At 36.9% G+C, this 12,682-nt stretch overlaps 1 protein-coding gene across 1 annotated transcript; it reads right to left on the reverse strand.

Moving 5' to 3' along the window:
* Positions 1-985: 985 nt before the first annotated feature.
* On the reverse strand, positions 986-2,932 carry LOC123895957. Its single transcript, XM_045946421.1, has 3 exons — positions 2,404-2,932; positions 2,049-2,331; positions 986-1,934 (listed from the first exon to the last, which is right to left on the reverse strand). Exons 1-3 carry the CDS (start codon positions 2,930-2,932, stop codon positions 986-988), a joined length of 1,761 nt encoding a protein of 586 aa, XP_045802377.1.
* Between the last annotated feature and the right edge of the window lie 9,750 nt (positions 2,933-12,682).

Consider the following 12,682-nt stretch of genomic DNA (forward strand, 5'->3'; position numbering starts at 1 on the left):
GTTTTGTTTCCTTAGCTGGAAGATCTGATTGGTAAACAAAACTGGGTCACGAGATCCATTATTAATTATTCATGATGCTGCTCCTTATCACATACGCATATTTATTATGGATTCCATATTTAGAATTTAGGCGCGAGATCTCAACATACACAGGCTCGGCCTACTGGATGTGGTATCCAATGTTGGAGCATTGTACCGAACATCTTGCTTATACTGGATGGTGGAAGCGTGTAGTTCCACATCAGACAGGATCACATGTTTTAGCAAAATGAGGCCAACCATACAACACCAACAATCTCCCCCTTTGGCAATTTTTGGCTAAAACATCCTAAGATTATTTCAACCGTTCTAGAGAGATACACAAGCTACCTTTCTTCAACTCAACATAGGCACACAGTCTTGAAGTAAAGTAGAACAGATTAACATGCTTGTTTTAATAACCCCTCATATAAAAATAGCATATTTATTATGTATCAAATTAGAACTTCAGAGGCATGCAATAGCGGAAGAACAAGCACAAGTAGCCTCACAGGAATTTGCCAATAGAGAGTATAAGATTCTCATAAAAGAAACACTGGGGAAAAATAAACTCCCTCAAGGCTGAGAAAAATTGATTCTCAGGAACAGATGATGCTTCAACATGCTGTAGCACATTGTGTGCTTAGCAGTAAAATATTGCTCCCCCTCAACAGTAGATGCGAGTACCAAGTTCTTACTCCCCCTTAATTCATGGCACATGCATAAAATAAGATGATCCAGCATCTGATGACACATGCATAGTCTATGCATAGTCTAGTTTCTCCCCCTTTTTAGCCACAAAATAGACAAAATGGGAACAGAAAATATCCAAAAGCAGTGCAGATAGTAGCAGGACAGAAAGTGCAGACAAAATATTACAAACCATGCACACTAGGTGCTAAATTCAGGGCTCAGCCCACAGACATTCAAAACAAAAATCCAGAAAAACAATAAAGAAACATCAGAATTACACAGAAGCACTTGGGGAGGAATCACTTTCTTCTCCTTCAGCATCTGAGTCAGCTTCTTCTTCACCACTAGTACCATCATCACCTACATCAGCTGCTTGAACTGCAGCCTCTTCAACCCTGAGAGCATGTATCATCCTTTCAAACTGCAACTTCTTTTCATCTAGCTCCTTACAGTTTGCTTCCAGCATAGCAATCATCTCCTTCCTTGTCATAGGAGTATCAGCAGCAGCATTTGATGGTCCAACAATATCTGGAGCATGCTGTTTACTGTACAGCTTCTGATGAATGGCCAGAGGAGTTGCCCTTTTCTTAGCAGTCTCACCCTCATGCCTTATATTAGGATGTTGGGACAAGATGATGTCACAAATCAAAGTTGGAAATGCAATGGGTTGCTTGGTGACAGAAGTCTTAGCATGCTGCACAACTTGATTGAAGATATATTGACCAGCATTAAATTTTGTACCAGTACCAATCATATAAATGAGCTTACCCAGATTTGTGGCAATATCAGAAGCATGTGTAGTAGGAACCCAGTTGACAGATGCAATACGATTCAAAATGGCATACTTTTGGGTCAGCTTGACTGCAGGTACCTTCTCCTTCTTTGGCCAAGTTTTCACTTTTTCAGCTGTGATAGTTTTGCAGACCACATTATCAGATACCTCTATGTCAGGATGAGGATCATCAGCATTACCCAGTACCTTGTTGATCACACTTGGAGAGAATGTCACACATTTTCCTCGAACATATACCTTCTGAAATTCTTTGTCCAAGGGATTGTCACAACCTATAGGAATGTTGACAACAAACTCCCTAACCAGCTTCTCATAGCAAGACCCTAAGCCCCACACAGTTTTGATCAATCCAGCATCATTGATCAAGTTCACAATCTCTTCACACTCTAGAATATCCTTGCCTAGTTCCCTCTCCAAAGTCAATCTTCTTCTGCATATTATTCCCCATCATTGAGCATAAGATGGAAGATGAAATGAAACATTGTCACAAGGGAAGTCTTCAGTGTCAGGAGCAGCAGCTTGAGGCATGGCCTTCTTAGCAGACATAGCCTTCTTAGCAGGAGGCTTGATGCTTGAGTCATCCTTTTCAGCTTCAAAATCAGAGTCACTTGATGGTGCACTCTTCCTTTTCAGCACACCCTTTTTCTTCTCAGGAGGAGGTATAGACTTGCTCCATCCTTTCTTAGGACCATACTTGACAGGCTTCAGAGGAGTGTCCTTTGTTTTCTTGGTGACAACAGGGGTAGTGGTAACAGCAGGTGCAGGTGTAGTGGTCCTGCTTCTCAGTCTTCTTCCAATTCCTTTCTGAGTAGGTGGAGGTTGCAGATCTTCTTCAGAGGGAACTTCGTCAACATCCACTATGTTCTATTCTTCATTGGTGGTTTTCTCAGAATCCTCACCAGCTTCACTCTCTGGCTCAGAATCAGCCACATGTTCAGGAGTACTTTCTTTGTTTACTTCCTCTTCAGTGGAAGCTTCAGTATTAGATCCACTGCCAAACGACCCAGTGGCAGTGTTAGCATGTGGGCTAGAACCTCCTTTGGATGCTTCAACATCCTTCTCAACATCAGTTGGTATAGAGGGTGGCTCAACACCGGTTGGCACATCGGTTACAACAGCCTTTTCTTGAGGTTTTTCAGCAACATCAGTTATGACATTCGTGGGAACTGCCATATTCTCAGGACCACTAGGATTATTGGTCACAAAAACATTCTCAGCAACATTTTGGATTTTTCCTAGGGTTTCAACAGAAATAGGGTTTTCCTTTGCAGAAAGGGTTTCTTGATTCACTTTTTCAGAAACAGACTTAGCACTTTCTTCATTAGCTTTATTAGACGATTCAACATTCGCATTTTTGCCGGAGGCAACATCATGCGATTCCACATTCGCAGTTTCAGAAGGATTCTTACTCAAGTATAGATCAGACATACTCAAACCCCTTTTTACGGGAGATTGGGGTTTCTTCTTCTTGGGAATGGATTCTCTCAAGTGTAATTTACACTTGAGGGAATAAAGTGTGGTTTGTTACCATTGATAAAGAGAGAGAAACATATAAAAATTTAGAGAAAATAAATTTATATGGTGTTAGATTACACTTTATTCTCTCAAGTGTAAATCACACTTGAGAGAATCCATCTCCCTTCTTCTTAGACTTAACAGTATCAGACTTAATAGAAATTGAAGGAGACGATTCACTTACTTTCTTAGTGGATTTTGCAGATTTCTTCTTCTTAGAACTAGTTGCAGGGATACTTGATATGGGCGTCGCTTCGACCACAATAGTTGCTTCCTCCTTCTTCGATTTGGATCTTGTCTTCACAGTATCAGTGATTTTGTTTTTGATCTGAGCAGAACCTGAAGATTGAGACATTTTCTCAGAGAAATTGTTGAAGTTTTTGGAGTTTTTGATGATTTGAGATTGCAGATCGCAGCAAGTAGTTTAGAGGAAGTTGAAGGTTTTGCAAAAGAATAATGATGATATGAGAGTTGATAGCGTGTAATTGAGAAGTTATGGAAAGTATTTCTTGTCTTTCCTTGATTTACGTGCGCCAATAGTTGAAATTTTGAGACCAAAACGGTTGCGCGCACATAATGCCTTAACTGCTATAATTCCTCATGTAGGCAAATTCCCAATTTGCCCCTAAGCCTTTCAAATTGATGAGCATCTAATGCTTTAGTAAAAATATCAGCTACCTGTTCTTCAGTTGCAACATGCTCCAACTTCACAATATTTTCCTCTACTAAATCCATGATGAAGTGATGACGAATGTCAATATGCTTTGTTCTACTGTGCTGTATTGGATTTTTTGAAATATTTATGGCGCTCAAGTTATCACAGTACAATGTTAGAGCATCCTGTTCAACATTGTATTCCTTAAGCATCTGCTTCATCCACAATAGTTGAGAGCAACTGCTCCCAGCTGCAATATACTCAGCCTCTGCAGTGGATAGAGAAACACAGTTTTGTTTCTTGCTAAACCATGAGATAAGATTCTCTCCTAGGTAAAAACATCCACCAGAGGTGTTTTTTCTGTCATCAGCACATCCAGCCCAGTCTGCATCACAATATCCCATCAACCTAGCATTGTTGGTGTGGGAATACATTATTCCATAATCAGAAGTTCCATTGACATACTTCAAAATTCTTTTTACTTGTGCAAGATGGCTCATTTTTGGCTCAGCTTGGTACCTTGCACATACACCAACAGCAAAGGTGATGTCAGGTCTGCTTGCTGTGAGGTATAGTAGGCTTCCTATCATGCTTCTGTACAGGCTTTGGTCTACATCTACACCTTTCTCATCCTTGGTTAATTTCAGATGTGTGGCAGCAGGTGTTCTTTTGTGAGCGGCATTTTCCATGCCAAATTTCTTTATGATATTTTTAGCATACTTGCTTTGAGACACAAATATTGTGTCTTCCATCTGTTTTACCTGTAATCCAAGAAAATAGGTTAGTTCACCTACCAAGCTCATCTCAAATTCAGACTGCATCTGTCTCACAAAGTGTTGGACCATCGGTTCCGCCATCCCTCCAAAGACTATGTCATCAACATATATCTGTGCTATCAACAAGTTTCCATTCATTTCTTTGACAAATAAAGTCTTGTCATTTCCACCTTTCTTGTATCCTTGGTTGATCAGGAATTCAGTTAGCCTCTCATACCAAGCCCTTGGTGCTTGTTTCAAGCCATACAAAGCCTTTTTCAGTTTGTAGACATGATCCAGATGATTTGGATCTGTGAAACCTTTGGGCTGTTCAACAAACACTTCTTCATGAAGATATCCATTTAGAAAGGCGCTCTTGACATCCATTTGGTAGAGTTTGAGTTTGAGGATGCAAGCTACACCAAGAAGCAGCCTTATGGATTCTAGTCTTGCTACGGGGGCAAAGGTCTCATCAAAGTCGATTCCCTCCACCTGAGTGTAGCCTTGAGCTACCAGTCTTGCCTTATTCCTTGTTACTGTGCCCTTCTCATCAGATTTATTCTTGTATATCCATTTAGTACCTATGACATTTACTCCATGTGGTCTTGGAACAAGATCCCAGACTTCATTTCTCTTGAATTGATTTAATTCTTCCTGCATTGCTTCAATCCAGAACTCATCAGTAAGAGCCTCTTTTATGTTCTTAGGCTCAAATTTTGATACAAAGCAAGTGTTTGAGATAACATCAATTTTTCTTCTGGTAGCAATGCCCTGGTCTGGATCACCTATGATTAGATCTTTAGGATGATTCTTCTGTGTCCTAATAGATGGTGCTTTTACTGGGGCAGGTACAGGGTTTTGATCAGATTCCTCACCTTTTAATTCAGACTTTTCACTTTGTGTCATCTCATCAGCATTGTCAGGAGATGTTTCAACATCTGTTTCCACATCCTGTGTTTGAGTGGATGGTGCATCATCAATTACAACATTGATCGTTTCCATAATGACTTTGGTTTTTGAGTTATAGACCCTGTAGGCTCTGCTATTCAAAGAGTATCCCAGAAATATACCTTCTTCACTCTTAGGATCAAGTTTTCGTCTTGGTTCTCTGTCAGCAAGAATGTAGCATTTACTCCCAAAAATGTGAAAGTGTTTCACAGTTGGCTTTCTTCCCTTCCATAATTCATATAAAGTTGCAGATGTTCCCTTTTTAAGTGTTACACGGTTGTGTATGTAGCATGCTGTACTCATGGCCTCTGCCCAGAATTGATATGGAAGACCCTTGGCATGAAGCATTACCCTAGCAGACTCTTGAATGGTTTTATTCTTTCTCTCTACTACACCATTTTATTGTGGTGTTATGGGAGCAGAGAATTCATGTTGGATACCTTCTGCTGCACAGAAATCATAGAATTTACTGTTCTCAAATTCCTTTCCATGATCGCTTCTGACCCTTATGATGACAGACTCCTTTTCTCTTTGAAGTTGTACACATAAGTTTCTAAAAGTTTCAAAACTATTTGATTTTTCTCTAAGGAAGTCTATCCATGTAAATCTAGAGAAATCATCCACCATAACAAAAGCATACCTTTTTCCTCCAAGACTTTCAGTCTGCATAGGTCCCATCAAATCCATATGTAACAATTCAAGAGTTCTGGTAGTAGTTTGATGTTGAAGCCTTGGGTGTGCCACCTTGGTTTGTTTGCCTATTTGACATTCTCCACATATTGTTCCTTCGTCTATCTTTAGTTTGGGTAATCCTCTGATTGCTTCTTCAGCTATGGCCTTTTTCATTCCTCTCAGATGTAGATGACCCAACTTTTGGTGCCAGAGTTTGACTTCATCATTTTTGCTTATGAGACAAGTAGACATATAATTTCCTTCTTCAGATACCCACAAGTAACAATTGTCTTTGGACCTTACTCCCTTCATTATCAGTCTTCCTTCTCCATCTGTAACAAGACATTCTGATTGTGTGAAGTTCACCTTCATGCCTTGGTCACACAATTGACTGATGCTAATCAAATTGGCTGTAAGTCCTTTTACTAACAGAACATTGTCTAAGTTTGGTAGCCCATTGTCAATTAGGTTCCCAATTCCTTTTATTTCTCCCTTAGCTCCATCTCCAAATGTTACAAAACTTGTGGCATAGGATCTTAGATTGGTTAGATATCCTTCTACTCCAGTCATGTGTCTAGAGCATCCACTGTCAAAGTACCAATCTTGTCTAGATGATGCCCGCAGAGATGTATGAGCTATCAGGCTTACACCATCTTCCTTCTTCTTCCACTCTTTCTTGACATTCACGTTCTCAGATTTGGGTTCAAGTGACCGTGAATTCTGTGGATAGCCATACAGCTTGTAGCAGTAAGGTCTGATGTGCCCTTTCCTACCACAGTAATGACACCTCCAATTCCTTCTTTTAGTCCTAGATCTTGACCAGTTGTATCGATGGTGAGGCGGATGTTGCGGCATCGAGTTAGTTTGGACATGCTGCTTGGGTTTCAACCATGTGTCAGTTCCCTGATGTGTAGGAGGATGAGGGGGTAGTAACCCACCACTAACAGGAAAAGTTTTATCAATGGGGGTAGTGATTGTAGCTTTGTTATAACCCATTTCTTGATCCACTATCTCATAGTCAAAGCCAATAGGTTTCTTGCCTGCACTTTGTTTTAACAGCATGGCTTGAAACTTTTCTTCTCCTGATGCAAAGACTCTAACTTGTTTTCTAGCATGCTCCAAGTCTTCATTCAGTTTTTCAATCTCTTTGTTGAGAGTCTTAATTATATCCAGACATTCATTCTTCTCAGCCTGTAGTTGGCAATTCGCCTTCTTTTGTTTTTCCAAGGCTTTGCAGAATTCATTGCTCCTGATGAATAGGTCCTTGTAGGTAGCTAGTAGTTCTTCATAGGATGTTTCATCACATGATTCAGCATCAGATTCACAGATACCTGTCAATGCATTGACAAGTTTAGCAGATTCACCTTCATCTTCTTCTTCTGAATTATCCTCATCTGACCAAGTAACAGCAAGACTCTTCTTCTTCTTCAGGAAAGTAGGGCATTCAGATTTGATATGACCAAATCCTTCGCACTCATGACACTGAACTCCTCTAGATGAAGTACTTTTGTCATCACTTCTGGTCCTCCTTTGACTAGATACAGGTTTGTTGAAGTCAGATTTGGTGCTTGGACCATTGAACTTATTGTTGAAGTCAGATTTGGTGCTTGGACCATTGAATTTATTTCTTTTGTCCATCCTCTTCATGATACGATTGAACTGTCTCCCAAGTAACACCATGGCTTCAGATAAACTTTCATCACTCTCCATATCTATCTCTTCATCTTCTGCAGTATTAGAAGTAAACGCCAAACTTTTGTTTTTCTTCTCTTTTCTTTGGTTTATGCTCATCTCATAGGTTTGAAGTGAGCCTATTAGTTCATCCACTTGAATGTTGGCCAAATCCTGAGATTCTTCTATTTCTGTTACTTTCATGTCAAACCTCTTAGGTAGAGATTTGAGGATTTTGCTCACCAGCTTTTCATCTGATATGGGTTCTCCCAAAGCATCAAATGAATTTGCAAATTCTAAAATATTCATGTGAAAGTCATGAATAGTCTCTTCTTCCTTCATACTCAGATTTTCAAAGTTTGTGCGAAGCATCTGAAGTTTGGACAGCTTTACCTTGTTGGTTCCTTCATGTGCTTTCCTGAGTATTTCCCACGCCTGTTTGGCCACAGTGCATCGTTTAACAAGTCTGAACATGTTGATGTCCACCCCATTGAATATGGCATTTAAGGCTTTTGAGTTTCCCAGAGCTAAGTCATCCTCGTCTTTAGAGTAGTCTTTTGTAGGCTTGATTTCACTGGTTACCTTTCCATCCTTATCAATGACCACTAGGGGTTCCCATCCATTTTCTACAGCTTTCCATGTTCTGCTATCAATGGATTTAAGAAAGACCATCATCTTAGCTTTCCAGTAGTCATAGTTCTCAGGCCCAGTTAGCAGTGGTGGTTTAGAAACCGTTCCTCCTTCCTTGTCCATCTCACCAGAAATTTCCGTCCCTGAAGCTCACCCTGAGTTTCGAGCAGGGTGCCTGCTCTGATACCAATTGAAATTCTAGCACACTAGAGTTAAGATGTTGTACTCAACGCTTCACCACTATAATACACTTTTAATGCGTGAACCGATGATCCAACATCCAACAGCGCATACAAAAGGAATAATAAACTTAACAAACTGAAAATAAATTAACACAGTAATTTGTTAACCCAGTTCAGCATAAGCCTACTCTGGGGGATACCAATCCAGGAGTGAATCCACTATGATAGTATTAGTTTGAAGCCCTCAATAAACTTCCCGTTTATGACCTCTCACCTAATCACTACCCGTGTTGTATTCCACCTAAGACACACCTAGGTGTGAGAACCTCCGCTCACCTCCTCTTGATCACAGCCTCTGTGATCGAACACTTTTTAGTTTCAACAAGTAAAGACACACTTCATACACCACACACCACTTCCGTGCTTAAAAGCTTTGGAATGGTATACACACACTATCTCCTTGCTTAGAAGCTCCAGAGATATTACAACACACAGACACACAATTCCTAGTCTAGTGATAAATCAACACAAGACTCAGAACACAATAGACACAATACTAAAACCTAAACTCACGCTTTGTAAGACTCAAATCTGGTTTCAGTGATCAGAACAATGGTGTCAACATCCTTTAAATAACCTACACTAGCACGGGCTAGGTCTTCAATTAGGCTTCAATAGCACAACATGATTAAAGGTTCCTTCATGGAATAATCTTCAATTAAAATGTTTTGTTTCCTTAGCTGGAAGATCTAATTGGTAAACAAAACTGGGTCACGAGATCCATTATTAATTATTCATGATGCCGCTCCTTATCACATACGCATATTTATGGATTCCATATTTAGAATTTAGGCGCGAGATCTCAACATACACAGGTTCGGCCTACTGGATGTGGTATCCAATGTTGGAGCATTGTACCGAACATCTTGCTTATACTGGATGGTGGAAGCGTGTAGTTCCACATCAGACAGGATCACATGTTTTAGCAAAATGAGGCCAACCATACAACACCAACACAAGGAATGGTAGCACTGAATATCTAATAGAAACTAATTCGTCTGATGAATAACGAATAGTAAGGCAGATATAACGTTTGTTATCAAGCTGGAATAAGGGAGGGATTCGAAATACTTAACCACCCCGTACTCATCTACTCACAAGCCCTTTTACTTTATTGCAACTTATTTTATTCTTATTTAGTTGTTATTTACTTTTAATTGTCAAAACATTTCCAAACAAACAAAACGAATGCAAAACACTTTATTTTATAAATTTCTAAACGAAACTAGTAGCTTTGGCACGATCCCTGTGGATACGAACTCATTCTAGTCACCTAGAGTGTGAATTATTACTCGACGAAGCTGGTCCACTTGTCAGACTACAGTCAATATGTATCTTTGGAAATTTATAAAATTATATTTAATTCTTCTCATTTTAAAAAAAGTAAAGAAACATTTTGTAGTACTCTAAACATGCATAAAAAAAGTTATTAAAAAATTTATAAGTTTAAGGTTAATAAACAATATTAAAATTTTTTAAAAATAGCAAGGACTAAAACACCGCATGCATAATTTTTTTTAGAGATATTTACCGTTTGATCCAGCCTTTTTAGGTGTAAAATCTAGTTTAACCATAAAGCTAGAAGTAATAGCTTTAAAACTAAAATTAAAGTTGTTTGGTAAATCTTATTTTTTTTTTTAAAAAAAAGGTCAAAAGTTATTTTTATTTTATTACTAGCGGGCCAGACAGGCGCGTTCCGCGCCTGCCTGTGTCTAACTTATGTCCAAAAAAAAAAGACATAGCTTATGTTATGGTGAGTTTGTTAATAAAAGATTTTTGTTGCTACTAAATAAAAAAAATAAAAGGTATTGTTGGTATTATGAAAAGTCGACATCAAAACTTTTGTATCCTCTTTATATATAAGTATAAATAATAACGTTAAAAGATATGCTTGATAATATATTATAATTTTTCTTAAAATATAGAAGCTGTTTTTTTCTTATTAAAACTTTTAAAAATTGTTGTTTGGAAGGAAAAAGCAGAGGGAAAAAAGTTAGGCCAAACGGAACATGTCACTTTTTTTTATATGGACCAAAAATAAAGTTTGATAATTTTACGGAGACCAAAAATATATTTAATCATTTTTTTATAATAACTTATTTAGCTACTCCCTCCGTTTTTTTAAGTGTAGCTTTTCGTCAGATTTAACGTTTCAAAATAACTGTCGTTTTGGTAATTTTAGGGTACGATTTATCAATTATATCATTTGTCAAATACTCTTATCTTTTTTAATAAAAATAATTAATGCTATATATTTGAAAAATTAAAGTTTTTTTATTTTTATTTTTTTTGGTACTTAACATATTAAATTTTTGTGTTTTTTGTACATAATATATTAAATTTATTGGAAAGAGAAAGTGTGTGAAAAAAAATAATAATATTAAAATAAGAATATAATAGAAAGATAAAAAGTAAAATTCCATTTTCTTAATTTGGTGTTACTATTCTTAAACGTTACTTAAAAAAACTGAGAAAGTATTAACAATTATACATTTATACCATAGAAATTCTCTTTATTTTATCTCGTGTAGTGTAGATACATTTATTTAACACATTCCAACATTGTTTTCTCTTCAAATAGCCTTTGACACTTAAAGCATCCACAATGAAGCTTCCCAAATTTGAGTACTTAATTGGGTTCCACGTATATACATCATTCATTTATTATTTTTTAATAATAGTATCTAATAAGTACTCAATCGCTCCAACCCAACACCTCTTAAAAAGTTCTAAATCGGTCTCACTAATAACTATATATCTCATCAATAATACTACATCTTTATAAGTATGTCCCACAAAAATATATTATAATGAGGAGAGAGAGGGTACCTGTTTGAGAAGTAGTACCTATTAGGTACTCAATCAATGAGTTTTGCTCCAATGGTAGTACCTAATAAATACTCCCTCCGTCCCAAATTATAAGGGAAAATAAAAAAATCACACTTATTAAGAAAAAGTAAAACATGAGAATTTGAAGTATGTTTTTGTGGGTTTTTCTTGGAATAAGTTGCATAGGAAGATGTAAAAACAATTTTTATTGGTTGTTGTTTATTGAGAAAATGATAGAGAGAAGAAATTAAATGCAATTTGCATTTAATTTTATGAAAATAAAGAAAAAACATTCTTGAAAATGATTTCTTTTCTTATAATTTGGGACAAAAAAAATGGATTTTTTTCCCTTATAATTTGGGACGGAGGGAGTACCTATATAAGTACCTAATAGGTACTACCATTGAAGATGGTCTTAATCTTTAGACAAGTTTCCCTCACTCCTTAGTTATACTTTTGATCCTTCTATTTTTATTCACAGGTGAATGAGAATCTGTCCTTCCATTTTAAAATCACCCAATTTTGATTTATCCCTTCAATTTTTATACTTAACAATAGTGATTTAACATATAGTAAATAATGTAGCGTACGACCTATTGATATTAATTGTGATAAAAAAACTATTAAATTACATGAAACCTCATAAAAAACTTAAGTTTCAATTTCAAAAATTTTTAGTTTATGTCATTTAATTAATAAAATATCAATAATTAATTCAACTGAATGATTTTTTTTTATTATGTTAATTTCAACTGAATGATTCTACATAGCTTATTTTTGCTTGAAATTTAATGTACCATTATTTTAACTCTCTTCTTGTGACTTTTTGTACCATTATTTTTACTTCAAATTTAATGTATTGTAAAAGACAATTTAGTAAATATGCATAACAAATTTCTTTTAAAATTTGTTAAACAAGTGAATTTTTCTTATAAAAAAAGTCGAAGGAAGTATTCTCTAACACTGACAAGGAAGTGAGGAATGCTATGGTCACCCTCTAACACAATACTCTCTCCCTCAAACACTCCATCCATCCATTGATCCACATGTCTTTGAGCCCAGATCTAACTTGTTAAAAATCAGGAGTCAACAATAACAACCATAATATTATAGTGACGAGAAATATTATATAGACACCATCTTCGAAGTACTCAATATTGTCGACACTTGTGTCCAGGATGATAACTAAGACTCCTTTTTAATGAAATTAATTATTAAGGGCTGCCAAGGATAAGCATTGAAAAAATAGCCACCATATATG

This window comes from Trifolium pratense, linkage group LG7 (assembly GCF_020283565.1).
Source record: "Trifolium pratense cultivar HEN17-A07 linkage group LG7, ARS_RC_1.1, whole genome shotgun sequence".
NCBI classification, from domain to species: domain Eukaryota; kingdom Viridiplantae; phylum Streptophyta; class Magnoliopsida; order Fabales; family Fabaceae; genus Trifolium; species Trifolium pratense.